The 22,935-nt window shown below is 40.4% G+C and overlaps 1 protein-coding gene across 3 annotated transcripts in view; it reads left to right on the top strand.

The window, feature by feature from the left end:
* Nucleotides 1-19,495, top strand: part of LOC110533865 (uncharacterized) — a 29,734-nt gene extending 10,239 nt beyond the window's left edge. Inside the window, exons 4-11 of one of the 3 annotated variants that reach the window (XM_021618425.3) lie at nucleotides 15,757-15,883; nucleotides 16,002-16,126; nucleotides 16,208-16,385; nucleotides 17,061-17,211; nucleotides 18,375-18,442; nucleotides 18,568-18,641; nucleotides 18,749-18,811; nucleotides 18,925-19,495. In XM_021618425.3, coding sequence (XP_021474100.2) covers nucleotides 15,757-15,883; nucleotides 16,002-16,126; nucleotides 16,208-16,385; nucleotides 17,061-17,211; nucleotides 18,375-18,442; nucleotides 18,568-18,641; nucleotides 18,749-18,811; nucleotides 18,925-18,987 — 849 coding nt within the window. In that variant the 3' untranslated portion in view covers nucleotides 18,988-19,495. Of the gene's footprint in view, nucleotides 1-1,318; nucleotides 1,822-15,756; nucleotides 15,884-16,001; nucleotides 16,127-16,207; nucleotides 16,952-17,060; nucleotides 17,212-18,374; nucleotides 18,443-18,567; nucleotides 18,642-18,748; nucleotides 18,812-18,924 lie in introns of those variants that run through there. The other 2 variants (XM_036990246.2, XM_090186600.1) reach the window with 2 other exon arrangements.
* The last annotated feature ends 3,440 nt before the right edge of the window (nucleotides 19,496-22,935 follow it).

The following is a 22,935-nucleotide window of genomic DNA, read 5'->3' as shown; positions in this document are numbered from 1 at the left end:
AAGAGTACCTATTTATACTTTCAATGTACAATAATGTGAAGAACCTCAGTCCTCTACACAATATTGTGCTGCTGATGCCATAGCAGTGTCTTTCTGGTGTGAAGCAGAGGGTCACTGAACAGGTGGTGTAGGTGACAGGGGATTTCTTGTGGCAAAGAGCACAACGAAGCCTCCCTACTGAGCCCGTTTTGCCCTGAGGCACATTCCTGCCTGCAATGATGAATTTTGGCATGTGAACACCACTGGTTGGAGCAAGCTCCTGGATTAGCAGCTCCCTGAAGGCTAGCTGTGAGATGGGGGGGGCTGTCCACAGCTCTTAGCCATTTCCTTCTGGAGTATGAAGGCATTCACCACAGCAATGTCAATGAAATGATAAAACAATGTCTTGTACCATTTCATGGTCTTGTGGTAGTCCTTCACAGCAGCTGGAATGGGGACATTTTTGGTGGTCCCTGCCCCAGTATCACCACTGAAGGACTTGTGGATACTGGAGCACATGACCACCTCCCTGGTATCCATCCACTTCACAAAGTGCAGGCCATCCTCGCGAATCCATCTCATGCTACCCTGCTCAGCCCGCTTAGGCATGTCATTCACCCTGGTTTTCGGAAATCCCACTCTGTTGGTCCGAATGGTGCCACAGGCCCACTTCTCCAGCTTTCTCAGGTCTATGAACAAGGTAGGGCTTGTTTACAGGTTATCCACAAACAGTTTGTAGCCCTTCCTTAGCAGCTGAAAATCCATAACGGAATCATAGCTAATGCCCTTACCGGTCACACAACTGCTCTTCCCCTCATAGATAACAAAAAATAATAATAATTGCACGTCTATGCACACGCATAATCGGCCAAAACAAACCGTTTGCAACCCCATTTAGTTGGTTTGTTGCGCATGTACTGTTTTTGGCCAATTCTGGCCTTTTTGAGGTTACCTTTCTCTCATCTATGGAAAGGTTCTGGGTGGGCTGAAAATAAGTATTGCAGGCCTCAACGATGTTGTGGTAGAGGTTTATTTTGCAGAGCTTATCAAACCTTGCCGTACCTCGCTTCTTCTTGTTGTCCTCATCAACTTTTGGGTCACTGATATGAAGCGCCCGTGAGATTGTCAGAAACCTTTTGCATGACATGACCGTGGTGGGGAAATGCAGTTGATAGAGGGGTGCAGTTTTCCAGTAGTCCTTCAGGGTTTTTAGCTTTACAAGACCCATGTAAATGACCATAGAAAGGTAACAAAAAAGATCTGACATGGAAATGGGCTTCCATGTCTCTTTCTTGCCTGCCTGCTTCTTAGCTCTGTACTTATTTGTGTTCAACACCAGGGTATCAACAACTGCCGAGGTGAAAAACAACTGAAGGTCATGTCCAGCTGAGATCCTGGTTTCCTTTTTGGTCTGAATATTGGAGGTGGCAGCGCCACATCCTCCTCCTCTCTGCCAGCAGGTTCCACACTTCCCTTCCTCTGCTTCTTTGTCACCGACTTCACACCTCCTAGATGTCTGGGCGGGGGTAGGTGTGGTGCCAGGGACAGCAGGGGTCCGGCTGGATGGACCAGCTTCAGTAGGGGATGGGCACCTTGGCAGTATGGGCTCACACAGAATTGCTGGGACTGTGAAATAAAGACAGACACACACACAGATTATATATAGAGTAGGGAAACGATCACTATGGTGAGGAGCGGTTCCATTCCATTTTTAGATCAAATAAAATGTAAAAAAATATATACAGACAGACATGCACGCACCCACAATGTAGAGCAATGTGTACTTTATACATTTCATTACTGATTATTTTTATATATGGCAAATAAAATATCTCAAACAACTCAAATTAATAATATTTGATATTAATTTCAAACAACGTTACTCACCAATCCAACACGGAATCTTCTCCATACAAGAACATCTCTTCAGATTTTGAGTCAAAAGTATTCTCCCTGTCCGAATCATCTTGGAGTAATTCACTGTCACTATCCCTATCAATTTCTTCAATAATATGGTGTAGATCTGTATATTTTGACTGTCTTTGATTGTACAGATTTACTCGCTATAATTCTTCTCTGAAAATGCTCTCAAAACAAAAATGCTGTGCGTAACCAGCGTGGCTGCTTCTGGTAGAATTTTCAATGGCGAATGGCTGTGTTTACGCTCGAGTTTCCCACAAATTCTAGTCTTCCCGGATAGAGCCATTACCTATTACCGTTTACCTCATCTCATTGGCTATCTACCAAGCTAGATTTCAAGACGATCAGTGTTCATTGGTCCGAAATACAGTCAATCAACGAAGAACTGGTCATATCATTGGTGGGCAATGAGGTCATAGTTTGGTGTGTTCAAATCAGTTCCTTTCGGTCAATATGTCCCGGGAAAAAACCATGAAGTATGGCTGTGTTACTAACAAACGGAGGATTGCAATGAAACCAAACATGGCTCGATAAACGTCCGTTTTAGAGTGAGTAATTACATCGAATGTTACGTCCAAAGTTGAAGGACACTGAATTTACGATACAAGCCGCTTACAAAATGTTTCGTGTTAGGCTATTAAAAATTGGATTATATCGAACAAAACGACAATTTATTGTTTGTCGTGACCTTTAGTATTGTCAAAAGATCTTCAAAGGTAATTGATGAATTTTATTCCTATTTCTGACTTTCGTGACTAATTTACTTGGCTGGTAACTGTATGTAATGTTTTGTCTGCTGATCGATAATCGCATGGTTTGCTTTCACAGTAAAGCCTTTTTCAAATCTGACACGGTGACTATATTAACAAGATGTTTAGCTTTCATTTGGTGTATTGCACTTCTGATTTTAATTAAAGTTAAATATTTATAATTGCATTTCTGCAATTTTTGTCAACGTTCCGCTAGCGGAACCCCGGTCTTAGACAGGTTTAACTGTCAGAGTTAAACAAGGGTGTTCGCTGTCACCATATCTATCTGTTATGGAGCTCGAAATGCTAGCTCTTAATATCAGATCAAATAACAACAAAGGATTAGAAATCCAAGGCTTAAAAACAAAGGTGTCCATGTATGCCAGTGACTCAAGTGCTATATTAAGTCTGGATGCTAGATCCCTGCAATGTCTCATTGAAGATCTAAACTTTTGGCCTCTGGACTAAACTAATTATGACTAACTTTCGCATTTACCCTGCACTTTACCTATACAATGGGCTGATGGTGAAGGAGACATACTTGGTATTCATATCCCAAAATATATAAATGAGCTCTCCAATGAATTTGAATAGAAAACTAGTAAAATAGACAAGATCCTGCCATGGAGAGGTAAATACCTGTCTAACTCCTTAGTCATATTTCCGTTTACTCACCTATGTATGGTGCGACGTACTCCTGATTTTTTTAAATTTAAATTTTTTATAAATCATTTGAGTAAATGATTTTGTGCCCATCTATATAATGAATATGAACTGGGTGGGTTGAAATTTTTAAAGCACTAAACCTCTCTCTAAAAGCTTCACAAATATTTTACTTTAACCCAAAATGTGACTCGCCACCTAGATTTGATTTTATGTAGCAACATTTGAATGTCTACTTTTATCTTATGTAAAAATAAAAACAGACTCGGAGCTAGAAAATGGTATAATCATACACTGCATTTGTGGAAACAATGGGAAAGTAATTCTGCTTTGAAAGTTGATCAACTTTTAAACTCTCTTTTGAGAACTCTTTTCAATGTTTTGGTACAACTTTTGGAGAGTCCTGTGTTTACACCATTCAGTATTGGTCACACCCTCTTAAGCCTTAGTCCCATTTCTTTAAGGGTTGATCCAACCATTCTGTACTATCTTGCCAGCTACTTCCAGACATCAGAGAGAGGGAACAGCTCATTGAACATTACTCTCCCTATCGCTCTCTGTGGTTTTGCGTTCAGAGCGCACACTGAATCCTCTGGCCAATAAGTACAGTTCCGAAAGCTCTGACCTCACAACTACAGTCAAGCACTGGCTAACATTGGCTAGCTAATTCCAGACACATAATAAGAAAACATCCCACTCTGACCATTTTAATCGCCCTAGCAGAGCTGGTTAGACTTTTTTCATGTTATCTAGAGCGTTGGTGACTAACTGTGCTGCTAGCAACAATTGAATTACACTTTGTTGCCAACGTTTACTGACATATTCAACGGGTGTTAAACATTCAAAAATGCATCAGTTATTCTGCGCTCTTGCACGCGAAGATTAGTCTTTTGTTAAGAAATGTAGCTAGCTAGGTAAACGATGAATCCCAACGCATGACGTAACTTTTTAGTTAGTTAGCTAACAGTACACTTTAACTTGACATAAATGCTTTGTCAAGACATGTCGCTAACTAAATAATGGACCATAATCACAACTCATGACGTTACTACCCTGCATGAATCAGCAGTTAGCTAACCAACCAGGTTATATGACTATAGCTAGTGTCTGAGAAATTAAGAATAAGATCATATACATAACATTAGCTAGAGACCCAGCCAACTAACGTTAGCTAGCTAACAGTACACTTGAAATGAAACCACTTTCTGTCCAAATTAGAAACGTGTAATATCTGAAAATCTTACCAGTATATATCATGATTTGACGCGTGTCCGGTCTGATGCCATGCATCGTTGCCTTAGTTTGACGATGTAATCCAGACTCGTGTTTTCTCCTTAGCTATCATACCCGAATTCCCCTTTTTTTTTGGCTAAACCAACTAGTCTCGTAATTTAACCTTTTTTTTTCTCATATTTACAGGTGGCATACAAGTTTGATATTAAGGCACATCAAAGTTGTTAGAATGCATTTCTGCCAAAAGAAGCACATTTTGATAATACATTTTTTACGTTCAAACAGCTCTCCTGTGAAGTCGTGACTTGCGACATACGCCTAGTTTCTTGAATTGGGTCACAAATGGCTCAAGTAGATTACTAAGAAAAGCTCATCCATGGTTTAAAAATTGCCTTTTTGTCATGTCTCATTTTCAATTTAAATGAAAAATATTTAAGTATCTCTCTTTTTCAAAAAAGTACTGCAGAGCTGCTTTCAATTTCATCCCCCAAAAACGATAGAACAAATTATGGTTGAATGGATGTACTGGTTGGTAAAACACCTGTATCTATGTAAAATGTTTGTTTTTAAATTGTAATGGTAGTTGTCTTTTTCAGGTCTGCTCAATCCAATATATTACAACTAATTGATTACAGCATTACCCCAAAATGGAGGAGGCGGGTGGCAGTGAGAGGTAGGGATTCACAAAACCTTAAATGTCTTAACAAAAAAATGGCAGTTAACTTTAACTTAAGAAGAAAGTTAGGCAAAGTTGCTATTTCTTAGGTTTCTCCTTAAGCAAGAAGTTAAGAAGAAATTATATTATTGGAAATGGTTATTGGAAATGTTAATTCCAAGATGACTAAATCCTTGTCTTAAACTCAGGGCAGTGAGAGAATAAGCTCATGAAAGCAATTGAACATGTTTAATTCACTCCAACTTTATATGAAAGTTTCAGTATTGGTTCTTTTAAACCCAAACCCAACAGCATTCTCAGTACAAAATATGCTAACATGATTGCTTGGATGGCCAACAAAATTGGTTGCCTAGCAACAAACATATTAAGCAAATTCATAAGAATCATTAAATATTAAGATATTGTTGAGGAATTGCACTTACAAACTATCCTATGAACCTATTTTTTTTTCTTAAGCTTATGTTTTTGAGTAAGAAGTGTTTTGTGAATCTGGATCCTGGTGTGTGTGGATCAAAACTGCATTCAAACTCACACGTGCGTACATGCACTCAAATGTATACCGTTGGCTTTTTTTATGTTTTTGGTTTTACATTTTTATGTTTTTCTCTTTTGTAAATTTTGTTGGTATGTGCATGGGAGGCAGATGTCTGAACTGTGGGGGGCAGTTGATTGCCTGGTGGCTGGGAGCTTGGGCTGGTGGCTGGTAGGTCGCTGGTTTGGGTTGCCCTTTTTGACTTGGTGGGAGATCTGTCGACGTGCCCTTGGGTGGGACACTTGACCCGGGTAGCTCCTGTGGGTCACTTTGGACGGGAGTTAGATCACTGAATGTAATGTAAATATTGAGTGGCTTCACTACAGGTGGATTTTTAATAGTCAATAATAATCAAATACAAAAATGTATGCTGGCGACCCACTTCAGAGGTTGAAAGACTGGGGCCTTAGTCAGACTTGCGTCTTTTATACCATCCACTGCTTCCGAGTATATTACTCGCTAAAGTTTAGTCCCTGGACAATAAAGTAGACGAGCTCAGGGTCTCCTTCCAGAGAGACATTAAGCACTGTAACATACTGTTTTATGGAATCATGGCACTTTCTGGATATATTGCCCTGTCCATTCAGCCAGCAGAGTTATCTGTCCATCTCATGGACAGAAAGGACTCTGGGCAGAGTGAGGCGGAGGAGTTTGTTTCATTACTAACATTCATGGTGTGATTGTGGTAACGTACAGGAACTGAAGTTCTTTTGTTCTCCCAATCTGGAATACCTCACCATCAAATGCCGACAGCATTGCCTCCCGAGATTATCCTTTTCTTCGGTCATATTCCCCGCCCACCCCAAGCTGACACGACTGCTCTCAAGGAACTGTGCAAACTGGAATCTGCATATCACGAGGCCACATTTATTGTAGCTGGGGAATTTATTAAAGGAAGTCTGAGGAAAACACTACCGAAATTCTGTCCGCACATCTCCTGTGCTATATGTGCAGCATGGACCCTGGCTCATTGCTACTTTCCTTTCCTGGACAGAAACAAGGCCCTCCCTTCGGCAAATCACGCCTCCATTCTGCTCCTCCACATCTATAGGCATAAAGTTAAACCGGAAGCTACCGTGGTAAGGACTGTTCAACATTGGCCTGGCCAATCAGAATCTGTGATTTTTGATCATGTGGCCTGGGAAATGTTCCAGGACGCCTCAGAATAGTATCGCCGAATACACTGAATCGGTGAAGTGCTTAGGATGTTCCCACTGACGAATTTACCCAAACCAAAAACTGTGGATAGGTGGCAACATTTGTGCAAAACTGAAAGTACAAACCACCGCATTTAACTACGTCAAGGTGACTGGGAACATGAACATTTTACAAACCGATCAGCTACGTCCTCCTTAAGACAATCGGATACAAAACGACAGTACAGGGAGAAAGTGGAGTCACATTTCAATTGCTCAGACACGAGTCATACTGTATATGGCAGGGACTCCAGATAATCACGTATTTTATAAAGGGAAAGCCAGCCACATTGCATACACAGACGCCTCGCTCCCAGACCAGCTAAACCCCTTCTTTACCTGATTAAACCTATGGCAAGACCTGAAAATGGTTGTCTAGCAATGATCAACGACCAATTTTATTTTATTTTTTTTACGGTGCTTGAAGAATTTGAAAATAATAATGGGCAAATGTTGCACATTGTAGGTGTGGAAAGCTCTTAAACTTACTCAGACTCACAGCTGTAATCGCTGCCAAAGATGCTTCTACAAAGTATTTAAACTGTCGGAGTAAAACAAGGTTGTCCACTATCGGCATATCTATTTATTATTACAATCGAAATGTTAGCTGTTAAAATTAGATCCAACAATAATATTAGAAATTCATGGCTTAAAAACAAAGGTGTCATTGTACGCAGATTATTCATGTTTTCTTTTAAAACCACAATTGGAATCCCTCCACAGCCTCATCAAATCAAATGTATTTATATAACCCTTTGTAAATCAGCTGATATCTCAAAGTGCTGTACAGAAACCCAGCCCAAAACCCCAAACCGCATGCAATGCAGGTGAAGAAGCACGGTGGCTAGGAAAAACTCTCTACAAATGCCGAAACCTAGAGAGGAATCAGGCTATGAGGGGTGGCCAGTCCTCTTCTGGCTGTGTTGGGTGGAGATTATAACAGAACATGGCCGAGATGTTCAATTGTTCATAAATGACCCCTCCTAGGGACGACATGAAAGAGCACCAGTAAGCCAGTGACTCAGCCCCTGTAATAGGGTTAGAGGCAGAGAATCCCAGTGGAAAGAGGGGAACCGGCCAGGCAGAGAGAGCAAGGGTGGTTCGTTGCTCCAGAGCCTTTCCGTTCACCTTCACACTCCTGGGCCAGACTACACTCAATCATATGACCCACTGAAGAGATGAGTCTTCAGTAGAGACTTAAAGGTTGAGACCGAGTCTGCGTCTCTCACATGGGTAGGCAGACATTCCATAAAAATTGAGCTCTATAGGAGAAAGCCCTGCCTCCAGCTGTTTGCTTAGAAATTCTCCTGACAATTAGGAGGCCTGCGTCTTGTGACCATAGCGTACGTGTAGGTATGTATGGCAGGACCAAATCAGAAAGATTGGTAGGAGCAAGCCCATGTAATGCTTTGAAGGTTAGCAGTAAAACCTTGAAATCAGCCCTTGCCTTAACAGGAAGCCAGTGTAGGGAGGCTAGCACTGGAGTAATATGATCAACATTTTTGGTTCTAGTCAGGATTCTAGCAGCTGTATTTAGCACTAACTGATGTTTTATTTAGTGCTTTATCCGGGTAGCCAAAAAGTAGAGCATTGCAGTAGTCTAACCAAGAAGTAACAAAAGCATGAATACATTTTTCTGCAGCATTTTTGGACAGAAAGTTTCAGATTTTTGCAATATTATGTAAATGGGGGGAAAAAAGCTGTCCTTGAAACAGTCTTGATATGTTCGTCAAAAGGGAGATCAGGGTCCAGAGTAACGCTGAGGTCCTTCAGTTTTATTTGAGACGACTGTACAACCATCAAGATTAATTGTCAGATACAACAGAAGATCGCTTTGTTTCTTGGGACCTAGAACAAGCATCTCTGTTTTGTCCGAGTTTAAAAGAAAGTTTGCAGCCATCCCCTTCCTTATGTCTGAAACACAGGCTTCTATCGAGGGCAATTTTGGGGCTTCACCATGTTTCATTGAAATGTACAGCTGTGTGTCATCCGCATAGCAGTGAAAGTTAACATTATGTTTTCGAATGACATCCCCAATAGGTAAAATATATAGTGAAAACAATAGTGGTCCTAAAACGGAACCTTGAGGAACACTGACATTTACAGAGGACAAACCATTCACAGAGACAAACTGATATCTTTCCGACAGATAAGATCTAAACCAGGCCAGAACTTGTCCGTGTAGACCAATTTGGGTTTCCAATCTCTCCAAAAGAATGTGGTGATCGATGGTATCAAAAGCAGCACTAAAGTCTTGGAGAACGAGGACAGATGCAGAGCCTCTGTCTGATACCATCAGAGGATCTAGGTACTTTTTCTAACATCTCTGGATTAAAATCAAATTATGATAAGTGTGCTAGGGTAGCCTAGTGGTTAGAGCGTTGGACTAGTAACCGGAAGGTTGCAAGTTCAAATCCCCGAGCTGACAAGGTACAAATCTGTCGTTCTGCCCCTGAACAGGCAGTTAACCCACTGTTCCTAGGCCGTCATTGAAAATAAGAATTTGTTCTTAACTGATTGCCTGGTTAAATAAAGGTTAAAAAAAAAAAAAAAAAAAATGGATAACAATAAAATGCAACTTTTACGTTACTGTGTAGTTTACTAATAAAATGGTCTGACGGGCATGTGGACATACTCTGTATACATATCCTGAAATTATATCACTCAGTACATTTTAATAGAAAGTTAGCAAAAGTTAAGATCTTGCTACCATGGAAAGGAAAAATACCTGTCTATTTGTGGAAAAATCACCCCTGATTTAAGTCTTTAGTCATATCACAGTTTACCTAGTTGCATATTTTTACCTTTTTTTAAAATTTAACTAGGCAAGTCCGTTAAGAACAAATTCTTATTTTCAATGACGGCCTAGGAACAGTGAGTTAACTGCCTGTTCAGGGGCAGAACGACAGATTTGTACCTTGTCAGCTTGGGGGTTTGAACTTGCAACCTTCTGGTTACTAGTCCAACACTCTAAACACTAAACAACCTGCCGCCCCATATGGTTTTGCCTACACCTAGTGACCTGCTTTTAAATTATATGAACAAAAAATATTAAATGTTATTTGTAATGGCAAGCCAGACAATTAGACAGGCCTATTTATGTATTGAATATGCATTTGGAGGACAGAAATTATTAACGCATTAGACCTCTCACAAAAGGCATCAGTCATAAAAAAGTTATACTTACGTAAATCTGAAATGGTTCTCTAGTATATTTGTAAGAATGTCTCACCCAATGTTCAAGAATGGCCTTTTCCCTTTTCAGATTACAACCTCTCACTAATTTCTGTTGTTTGAAAACACATAAATCTCCAAAATATATATATATGATTTTTTTAAACAAGCCATAGAAAGTTGGTTGCTATTTCAGTTTATTCCACCTGAAAAGACAGAACAAATAATACAACAAATATTGTGGTTTAAACTCAAATATACTAATTGATTTTTTTAAAAATTTGTTTTTAGATCAAATGTTTAAAAAAGGTATAATCTTTGTAAATTATATCATAAAAAGGACTGGTGGAGTTACAGTATGTCAGCTAACACAGACATATGGAAATGTCTGCTCTACCCAAAATTACAACTAATTGCAGTGTTACTACAAAAATGGAAGAGGCAAGTGGAAGGGCGAAAAAGTAAAGAACTTGTCTGTCAGCCCTGAATTAAAGACCAAAAATGGTTAAAGAGAATTGCGATAAATACAAATATACTAGTTTCATTTAAGGACCACATTTGACAGGTGTGCCATATAAATTGCAAAATAGTTTAAGAGATTTTCGATGTACTGATTCCATGGCACATGGTTTATGAATTGACACGCAAAATGACGCCGGATTCAAAACTTAGAATTTTTCAATTTTAAATGTATTATACAAAATTCTTGCAACCAATATAATGATATATGGGGGATACAATCTTCCCAGCTCTGCAGATTTTGCTGTGAGGAAGCAGCGTCATTAGAACATTTTTATTTTGGTACAGTCCATATGTACTCGTTTTTGGTCACAGGTCCAGGAATGAATGAAGAATTACAACATTTACCTAATACTAACTCTGCAGATAGCAATACTGGGTGATTTGAAAAGTCCTAGTCAATCGATCAACAATATAATTATTTTAGCAACATTTTTTTCTTTTACAATCTGTAGAAACTATGAGAATATAAAGGTTCAGTACTTTTGTGAAGCATCACAGCACAGTTGACAAATACATGGCAAATAGAAATCCAAAATGGATGGACATAAGAAAATAGGACTAAAAACAAAATATAACTATTGTAAAATAAGCTTCAACTTTCAGTTCATACATAATCTAGGTGTTATTAGTTTACTCCAATTGAGGGAGGGGTGGTAGGGTTTGCGGGGAATAATAAAGGTATATTCTACAAAGTGTTTTTTTTACCCACATATATGGGGGGATTGGAAATGATGCAGACAATTACATTGATGGAAGCAATCTGTCCTCAATATTAAAGCTGACCCACCCCCTAAAAAAAAATAACATCAAAGGTATTCAAATAGCCCTTACATCAGCTGCAATATCAAAGTCCTGTACAGAAACCCAGCCGAAAAACCCCAAACAGCAAGCAATGCAGGTGTAGAAGCACAGTGGCTAGGAAAAACTCCCTAGAAAGGCCAAAACCTAGGAAGGAACCTAGAGAGGAACCAGGCTATGAGGGGTGGCCAGTCCTCTTCTGGCTCTGCCGGGTGGAGATTATAACAGAACATGGCCAAGATGTTCAAATGTTCATAAATGACCAGCATGGTCAAATAATAGTAATCACAGCGAACAGGTCAGGGTTCCATAGCCGCAGGCAGAACAGTTGAAACTGGAGCAGCAGCACGACCAGGTGGACTGGGGACAACAGGAGTCATCATGCCAGGTAGTCCTGAGGCATGGTCCTAGGGCTTAGGTCCTCCCAGAAAGAGAGAATTAGAGAGAGCATACTTAAATGCACACAGGACACCAGGAGAAATACTCCAGATAAAACAGACTGACTGAAAAAGAGGAAACAAATAATATTGTATCAGGGGTGTGGATACTTATGTAAATTAGGTATTTTTGTATTTAATTTTCCATAAATTAGCAGAAATGCTGAACATGTTTTCACTTTGATATTATGGGGTATTGTGTGTGTAGATGGGTGAGAATATTTTTGGTTTGGGCTGTAACACAACAAAATGTGGAATAAGTCAAGGGGTATGAATACTTTCTGAAAGCACTGTACATAGTCATTGAATATTAGTCACTTTAATAATGTGTACGTACTTTTTTTTTTTTTTACCCACTTTATACTTATACCGTATTCTAGTCGAGGCTCATCCTGTACACCTTTTCTATTCATATACTGTTTTTACACACCATTATAACAATATATTTATGACATTGCTCGTTATGATATTTTAGAATTTTTCTGGATTGTGTGTTTATTTTGCTAGGTATTACTGCACTGTTGGAGCTAAAAACACAAGTATTTCTCTGCACCTGCAATAACATCTGCAAACCTGTGTACACGACCAATAAACTTTGATTTGATCAAAATGCAACACTTCCAAATGTAGCTGGCAGTCTTCTAAAAGTTGTCCTTTACCAGTGATATACAACTTGTTCCTAGATTCCATGTTTTTAAAAATTGTATTTACAGGATGTGCAACCTGTATCTTTTTAAATATATTTTTGTCACTATTGATTTCAATGTGATATCGATAGAAGTCATTTACAAAAGTGTTGAGTTTTGGTGACCCCCGTATCAAAAGCCAACATTCTGCATTTTTATCATTGTGAGGTGAAAGATATCTCCCGTTTCCATGTTTTTTTTCTTGTTGTTGGGGGCCGGTGTTTTTGACATTTGTCAAAACAAGTGGTTGGTGCTTGTGCTTTAGAAAATAAATAAAATGGACTGATTTACTGTTGTTGCATGTGTAGATGTTACATTTTAGGTTTCCAATATCACAAACTGTTTCTGCGCATTGGTTATTGATTTGGACACCTTAAAGCTGTGTTTTGACATGAGTTATTTATCTAAATGTGTGGTCCACAGGAAGTTTTAGGAATAAACTATGTAAATGTAACTTTCAATATTAATTTCCAACGGTGACTTCTGGTATTTCAAAATATATAAAAATCCCGACTCAGTTTTGCCCTGCCTATTTGTAGTGTGAGCCATTTAGCTATAGCCCAGATTTGGTAGAGTAGTGTGCTGCAGTAAATAGTCTCTGAGACTGAGACCAGGCACTTGGGTGACACTGAGCTGGGTACAGCTGTCTGATTCATAGTGCTATGGGGAACGGTGGTTGGGGCTGTGGTCTGGTAGTGTGTAATGGGAATCCTGCTGCCTCCTGATGCCATACTGTCCTCATGTTCTCACTCAAGGACATGCTGCCTGACTCTGATCTGTGGCATATATATATATATATATATATATATATATATATATATATACACACATACACATACACAGTGCCTTGCGAAAGTATTCGGTCCCCTTGAACTTTGCGACCTTTTGCCACATTTCAGGCTTCAAACATAAATATATAAAACTGTATTTTTTTGTGAAGAATCAACAACAAGTGGGACACAATCATGAAGTGGAACAACATTTATTGGATATTTCAAACTTTTTTAACAAATCAAAAACTGAAAAATTGGGCATGCAAAATTATTCAGCCCCCTTAAGTTAATACTTTGTAGCGCCACCTTTTGCTGCGATTACAGCTGTAAGTCGCTTGGGGTATATCTATCAGTTTTGCACATCGAGAGACTGAAATGTTTTCCCATTCCTCCTTGCAAAACAGCTCGAGCTCAGTGAGGTTGGATGGAGAGCATTTGTGAACAGCAGTTTTCAGTTCTTTCCACAGATTCTCGATTGGATTCAGGTCTGGACTTTGACTTGGCCATTCTAACACCTGGATATGTTTATTTTTGAACCATTCCATTGTAGATTTTGCTTTATGTTTTGGATCATTGTCTTGTTGGAAGACAAATCTCCGTCCCAGTCTCAGGTCTTTTGCAGACTCCATCAGGTTTTCTTCCAGAATGGTCCTGTATTTGGCTCCATCCATCTTCCCATCAATTTTAACCATCTTCCCTGTCCCTGCTGAAGAAAAGCAGGCCCAAACCATGATGCTGCCACCACCATGTTTGACAGTGGGGATGGTGTGTTCAGCTGTGTTGCTTTTACGCCAAACATAACGTCTTGCATTGTTGCCAAAAAGTTCAATTTTGGTTTCATCTGACCAGAGCACCTTCTTCCACATGTTTGGTGTGTCTCCCAGGTGGCTTGTGGCAAACTTTAAACGACACTTTTTATGGATATCTTTAAGAAATGGCTTTCTTCTTGCCACTCTTCCATAAAGGCCAGATTTGTGCAATATACGACTCATTGTTGTCCTATGGACAGAGTCTCCCACCTCAGCTGTAGATCTCTGCAGTTCATCCAGAGTGATCATGGGCCTCTTGGCTGCATCTCTGATCAGTCTTCTCCTTGTATGAGCTGAAAGTTTAGAGGGACGGCCAGGTCTTGGTAGATTTGCAGTGGTCTGATACTCCTTCCATTTCAATATTATCGCTTGCACAGTGCTCCTTGGGATGTTTAAAGCTTGGGAAATCTTTTTGTATCCAAATCCGGTTTTAAACTTCTTCACAACAGTATCTCGGACCTGCCTGGTGTGTTCCTTGTTCTTCATGATGCTCTCTGCGCTTTTAACGGACCTCTGAGACTATCACAGTGCAGGTGCATTTATACGGAGACTTGATTACACAGGTGGATTGTATTTATCATCATTAGTCATTTTGGTCAACATTGGATCATTCAGAGATCCTCACTGAACTTCTGGAGAGAGTTTGCTGCACTGAAAGTAAAGGGGCTGAATAATTTTGCACGCCCAATTTTTCAGTTTTTGATTTGTTAAAAAAGTTTGAAATATCCAATAAATGTCGTTCCACTTCATGATTGTGTCCCACTTGTTGTTGATTCTTCACAAAAAAATACAGTTTTATATATTTATGTTTGAAGCCTGAAATGTGGCAAAAGGTCGCAAAGTTCAAGGGGACCGAATACTTTCGCAAGGCACTGTATATGTGTATATATATATATATTTTTATATATATATATATTTTTATATATATATATATTTTTATATATATATATATTTTTATATATATATATATTTTTATATATATATATATTTTTATATATATATATATTTTTATATATATATATATTTTTATATATATATATATTTTTATATATATATATTTATATATATATATATATATTTTTATATATATATATATATTTTTATATATATATATATATATTTTTATATATATATATATATATTTTTATATATATATATATATATTTTTATATATATATATATATATTTTTATATATATATATATATATTTTTATATATATATTTTTTTTTATATATATATATATATATTTTTATATATATATTTTTTTTTATTTATATATATATTTTTTTTTATTTATATATATATTTTTTTTTATTTATATATATATTTTTTTTTATATATATATTTTTTTTTTATATATATATATATATTTTTATATATATATATATATATAAAAATGCGCACACACAGACCGCTCCTTCCAATTACTCTGAGAGGTGCTCGGTGGAATTGGTTACATCTGAGCACGTTATCAGAGCAAGCCATGCGAAGGGTGACATGGACAGCCTATATGCCACTCAGAGAAAAACACACACATACACCTTCTAGTATGGTATAGGAACTTATGGATGATTATCTCTCTTTGAATTCTGTTTCACTGTCCGACAGCATCTTGTTGGGAGATTGATTGGGAAGCAGGGGCGATATGTGAGCTACCTGAAGGAGACATCCGGAGCGAACATCTTCATCGCCACCCTGCCTTACACCCAGGAGTTCCAGATCTGCCATATAGAGGGTGAGTGCACAAGACGCTGGCTCTCCACAACAGGACATCACTTGTAGTCAAGCACCTAGGCTTTGGTAGCTGCATTGCCCCTTGTGGCTTGCTCAGCTTGTCCCTTTGTTTCCTCCAGGGTCAAAGGAGCAGGTGGATTGTGCTCTGGAGCTGATCAGTAAGAAGTTCAAAGATCTGGATGTGACCAGCTGTTATGTCCATCCTCCAGTGGCCAGACTGCCTTCTCTCCCCATCACATCCTGGGTAAGTAGTATCTTTTGGTTGGCTGAAGTAGTGTGGAACAGTGGGTAGTGCGTTGCCTAAAAGCCTCTCTCTCTCTCTCAGCTGCTGCTTCCCCATAGGGTGACAGTTGAGGTAACCGTGATCCAAGTAGCCTCTGGGAACTATGTGTTCCTCCAGCAGCACACACACCCAACCTTCCATGCTCTCCGCAGCCTGGACCAACAGATGAGCTTGTGTTATTCTCACCCAGGGTGCCCTCCCCTGCCGGCCCCAGTGGAAGGTAGGCATGCACAGCCAGGGTGCCCTCCCCTGCCGGCCCCAGTGGAAGGTAGGCATGCACAGCCAGGGTGCCCTCCCCTGCCGGCCCCAGTGGAAGGTAGGCATGCACAGCCAGGGTGCCCTCCCCTGCCGGCCCCAGTGGAAGGTAGGCATGCACAGCCAGGGTGCCCTCCCCTGCCGGCCCCAGTGGAAGGTAGGCATGCACAGCCAGGGTGCCCTCCCCTGCCGGCCCCAGTGGAAGGTAGGCATGCACAGCCAGGGTGCCCTCCCCTGCCGGCCCCAGTGGAAGGTAGGCATGCACAGCCAGGGTGCCGGCCCCAGTGGAAGGTAGGCATGCACAGCCAGGGTGCCCTCCCCTGCCGGCCCCAGTGGAAGGTAGGCATGCACAGCCAGGGTGCCCTCCCCTGCCGGCCCCAGTGGAAGGTAGGCATGCACAGCCAGGGTGCCCTCCCCTGCCGGCCCCAGTGGAAGGTAGGCATGCACAGCCAGGGTGCCCTCCCCTGCCGGCCCCAGTGGAAGGTAGGCATGCACAGCCAGGGCGCCCTCCCCTGCCGGCCCCAGTGGAAGGTAGGCATGCACAGCCAGGGCCTTGGGACTCCTTACCCTCGGATGATAGTATCTTTCTGTGGTGTCATTTCCTATCTCAAATGTTTTTCTCACACACACACACACACAGTGGGAGTGATCTGTGCTGCCCAGATGCCTGAGGGAGCCTGGTGGAGAGCGCAGGTGATGGGTTACTATGAAGAAACCAAGGAGGTGGAGCTCTGCTATGTGGACTATGGAGGCTATGTCCTGGTGAAGATTGACACCCTCCGCCAGATCAGGTGACACACTAACTGTGGGGAGTCTAAATGTAACTGGAATAGAAGTTGATGTTGGAATTTACCAGTGTTTCCATTACCTGGTAAAACCTTCTTTTGGATGATTTTATTTCATTTTATGCATACAATCTGACCAAATTAAAAACATGTCCAGCAGAAAATATTATATTGAAAAAATCAACATCCTCTATAAATCACATTGGCTGTTCATTGGAGGTTGGTTCAGGTTCTTTCAATCGCATCATCGCTCTCTACTCTGCCGGTCGGTTTTGAGTGCACACTCTCGCAAGCAAACTTTCAATGTACCAACTGGTGCTGGCCAGCAAAGTGTCCCTCACCTGTAAGTCTGTGACTGACACAGAATTGTCTACCAAAGAGGAGTATTTAGATCAGCATTTCCCAACTCCAGTCCTCCAGTACCCCCAACAGTGCACACAGCTCTGGACAAGTGCACAACTTGTCAACTAATCATCCAGCCCTCAATTAGTTGAATCAGTTGAGTTTGTCTGGTACTACAAAATACAATTGTGCTGTTGGGGGTACTCGAGGACTGGGGTTGGAAAACGCTGATTTAGAGGAAGTAAAATTACTTTCAATGCCTCATTGTGTAGTTTGCTTAAATTATTAGCAGTTTAAGCAATCTAGCTAACTACCTACTGTACCAAGGATGGAGGCACAGATAAGTGGGTAAATAGATTGACACTGAAACAGAGAATATTTACAAGCCAGATGGACAAAGACATGCATTTTGCAAGGAGCCAACGTTCATTCCTCCTTGCATAATTATTGTAGTAATTTCCATATGGTGTCAATGAATCGGCAGTGGGTAGTCCTAAAGAAAGCATTACCTTACACGTCAACTATGCAAGTCCGTTAAGAACAAATTCTTATTTACAATGGCGGCCTACACCGGCCAAACCCGGACGACGCTGGGCCAATTGTGCGCTGCCCTATGGAACTCCCAATCACAACCGGTTGTGATGGCCTAGATTCGAACCAGGGTCTGTAGGGACACGCCTCTGCCATTGAGATGCAGTGCCTTAGACCGCTGCACCACTTGGGAGCCCCAAGATTTTGAATATGATATATTTGTTATGGCCGGTAAAGCTCACATTTTGATCTGCATCTGAAACGTGGGATTGACTTTGCTGTTGGTCTTCCCACAGATCAGACTTTGTTGCCTTGCCTTTCCAAGGATCTGAGGCTATCCTGGAACATATTGCACCCCTTCCAGGTATGTTTCAGCTGTATTTATGAAACAGAATTTCAAAATGTTGTCAACAGTTTAAACTCTGTATTTAAACTTCCATTAATGTTCATGCTCTCATATCACTGTGACATCTCTTCCCTATCTACTAGGAGAAGAAGGGTTCTCTGTTGCAGCCAAATCTGCACTGGAGGAAATGACACAAGGATTGCCACTACTTGCACAGGTAGAGAAAAGTACATGGATATGTCTCCTCCTGCTGGTGTACAGTCAGCACAATGACAATAAGGAAAGGTGGTCTCTGTTCTTACCCTGTATCTGCACACTCCCCAGGTCACAAGCTGTCACACCAGTGGCATTCCCTTGGTACAGATATGGAAAACTGAAGGAGAAGAGGTATGCAATACTTTTATATTTTTGAAGTCGTCCACTGTTTATGTTAAACCTCTTCATTTATAAAATTATTCTAATGGCTTCATGTTGCTAATGTTTCTCTCTTGGTCTTCCAGTTGGTGTCTGTGAACCGTGCTCTGGTGGATAACGGACTGTGTAGCTGGGTAGACTGCCTCTGACTGTGAAGACCAATCCTGGCCCTGTTTGGATAGTTTTCAAACGTATCCTCCCTCCCTTTTTAAGCACAGATCTATAAGGAATTGAATATGTGTGAGTAAGGTTACCAGCCCTATTACCCTCACCAATCTACCAATTTAGATCTGTGATTACTTCAAGGAAAGTAGGAAGGAACATTAGATCTCTGAAGTATTCAAACATGGCCCCTGTCTTGCCTTTCATCGTTCCATCCCCTCAGTCCCATCCTCTGGACTGTTGCCCTGTTGGGGCACAACAATGTCTTCCTTCTCAACTCGACTGTTCATGCTTGTTGTTTCTTTATCACCATGTACACTTTCTGATGTAATTATTTGGTGAAGTTTTATTTACAGCCCCCACCCTTATATAAATGTTTGTTAATTATGCTTACATGATTTTTGACCAATATTATTCACAATTCATCTAATTACTGTTTTGTTTTCAATGGATACAATCCTATTAAGAAACTAAATAAAAATGAACTGTCCTTTCTGAGGTGTCCACTTTGACCACAGCCACAGACTTATGTTGTGAGATGTACAGTATAATGAAGCTACAGTCTATCACATCTCATTCAATTAATGCATGTTGTGTACATTTTGTGAGTTTGTTAGATGATACACATTCAGGAACCTTTTGTATATTGAGCTTGATGTCCAAACTAAATATGCACAGTGTACTAAACATTAGAAACACTTTCCTAATATGGAGTTGCACCCCTTTTTGCCCTCAGAACATCATCAGTTCGTTGGGGCCTGGGCTAACATTCCACAGGGATGCTGACCCATGTTGACTCCATTGCTTCTCACAGTTGTGTGACGGTAGCTCGGTGTCTTTTGGCTGGTGGGCCATTCTTGATACACATGGAAAAACTGATTGTGCTGCCATACCCTGTTCAAAGGCACTTAAACATTTTGTCTTGCCCCTCTGAATTGCACACATACGCAACCCACGTCGCAAGGCTTAAACATCCTTCTTTAACTGGTCTCCCCTTCATCTACACTGATTGGATGTAACAGCTGACAATAAGGCGTCATAGTTTTCACCTGGATTTACCTGGTCAGTCTGTCATGGAAAGAGCAGGTTTTCCTAATGCTTTGTACATTCAGTGTATTGTGGCTCTGTAGCCAAGGACATTTTGACTTGGTCAACCAGTGCCGGTGAGGAACTTGTCTGGACTGTTAAACTCACTGAGGGTTATTGTGCTTCAGCTTTGATCCCCGGAGTGTTTGTTTCTACGTTTGAGTTATTTGTATGTCTCTGATAGTTTTTGAAGTGGATGTTCTGGGGAATGATGGAATGAGTAAACAAGAACCTAGCGAATTCAGTAGATGGCGCCAAAGGCTTAGTTTTTGCTATTCCTATTAGTCAAGCACTAGACCGGGAATGTTACGAATACAGAGAGCATCTGCTGTCTTGATAAGCACAGACAAATGTTTCAGTCAACTGAGTACCGTGTAAAGAATGAGTGTATATGAATTTTAGTTTGACTACTAAATGTTATATAAACTCTCCGTGGTTACATTTGTAATCAAACATTGTTTACCTGTGAGGGAACTTGGTAGGCCCATCGTTCAAGGCAGCTGAAGACTTCGTTATTATTTTGCAGCTAACTACTCATTGCACTCAACTATAGAATTAATCACTTGCAGGACCAAATTAGAGCCATTCTGAATTAATACTGTATACAGGAAACCATGCCCGTGTCTGAAGGAAAACTAAATTAATTTGTAATCCACTTTTGTCTAGATTCATCCCAAGTTTGAATTTAACACAGTAAAAAAAATGTACGTGTGTGAAGATGTGTTCTCTGTTTCTTTGGCTTTATGTACATCCTTCGTTTGTATCTTAATCCTGCAACTCATAGTTTTCTTTCATCAGCTTCTATCCAGGTTTTTCTTTTGGGGGGGGGGGGGGGGGGGGGTCATTACTTTTTGTTTCAATTTAGGGTCGTTTCACCACAGATTTGTTACGTTATTTGAGTTGGAACTGAGTTACGTTATTTGAGTTGGAACTGAATGAAAATATTAAGTACATAGGGTTATTATTTTGTCACGAACGGACAGATTTGTGGATTGGATTTTCTCCTTTTTTGTATAGAATTGTCAGTGGTGTACGTTGAAGACTGAGTGACCGTTGTCTTCCCGCGTGCCTTCCCGCGTGCGGTGGGCATTTCAGAAGTCCGTTGTTCTGCTGATAGGATAATAGGGAGGGGGTTGGGGAGGATTTCAGAAATCACCTGTGGTGCACATTAATTTTCCAGCAAAGGCCCCATGATAATGCAGCAGCATGCACTCCTTGGTGTCTTTTGATGAGACTAATTAAAGGCATGAGGCATGTAAAAAAAAAAAAGAAAGCTAATCGGGGGGCAGGACTATGAGGAGCCTCATCCAAGACCCCTATTGATTAATGAAGTCACACTGTCATTCCCCATTATCTTCGCTGCTTATAATAGCACACTCACTCACCCACCAACAGTGGAGAGAGATTGAAGGATTAGCAAAGGTCTCCTCACGTTGCGCTCTATAAATGCTCTCTTTAGTCATGATGCTCAACTCAAGTCAGTGCTATACTTCATGATGTTTTGATTGTGCTGCTGAGTGCAAGGATTCATTTGTATTTTATGTTACATGTCAGTTATCTTTTTATAATATGTAATAGTATTTCTTAAAAGAGTAATGTTAATTTGTGATAGTTGAAACAGAATACAAAGCTTGCCTTTTCATGGAAGAAACTAGTGATCTATGAATGACTCCCAACTTTATTGTTGAATAGTATTTTTCTATATCTATATTTTATTTATATATTAACCAAATTGCTATATTGTTGTAGGCCTACGTTACGTTATCCTGCAAATGATTGTTTCTGGATATTTATGTGAAGTTGTGTGGGTGGCTAACCAGCACAGGTGCAATTGATTAGTCAATTATGGGACCTAATGTAGGACACAGGTGTGCTGGGAATTAATAAGAGGGTGGTAAAGGTAAAAACAAAATGTATCATCCAATCACAGGTATTGCTTTTTAACAGTTTAAAATCCTCTGGTAAAAATAACTTTTATATCCCCCCTGTATTTGGCTTGACACATTTCCTATTTTAAAAATACAGTAATAATATAGCAAGACATCGCAATCACTACCAAATATAATCTTCCTATCTGCTATTTAGGCTCCTCTATTATTTACGTAAAATGGCCTTTCAGGTTAAAGGTTGTTGAATCACTCCTTTTTGATTTTAATAAATAATAACATTAAGAATTGACATGCATGGCATCAAAACCATGGTTGTATCTGGGGAATACTGCAGACCAGGGCAATGTTTTGAAGCAAATGTCATCATTACAATATGGGTTGAATATGTGAAGTCATGACTAGGGATTAGACAGCAGCAGAGCCCCCTAACACAGAACAGCAGAGCCTCCTAACACAGAACAGCAGAGACCCTGACACAGAACAGCAGAGCCTCCTAACACAGAACAGCAGAGCCTCCTAACACAGAACAGCAGAGCCTCCTAACACAGAACAGCAGAGCCTCCTAACACAGAACAGCAGAGACCCTGACACAGAACAGCAGAGACCTCTAACACAGAACAGCAGAGACCCTGACACAGAACAGCAGAGACCCTAACACAGAACAGCAGATACCCCAAACACAGAACAGCAGAGCCCCCTAACACAGAACAGCAGAGCCCCCTAACACAGAACAGCAGAGCCTCTGACTGTCACTGAGATCTATGCATCGATCTCTGCTGGAGCTCGCAGTATGAGGACAAGGGACTGTGTGACAGCTGCAGCAGACAAGGATGTCCCCAGCTGTCCTCTCACTCAACTTCCCCTCTTCTCTCCTCTCACACTAATTTCTCCTTCTTTCCCTTTAAATCTCCAATAGCTCCATGCGAACAGCATCCACAGGCCTGGTTATCTCTCTGCCGT

This window comes from Oncorhynchus mykiss, chromosome 10 (assembly GCF_057628025.1).
Source record: "Oncorhynchus mykiss isolate SJ-2025 chromosome 10, ASM5762802v1, whole genome shotgun sequence".
In the NCBI taxonomy this organism is placed as follows: domain Eukaryota; kingdom Metazoa; phylum Chordata; class Actinopteri; order Salmoniformes; family Salmonidae; genus Oncorhynchus; species Oncorhynchus mykiss.
This window is presented reverse-complemented; position numbering and strand designations above follow the sequence as displayed.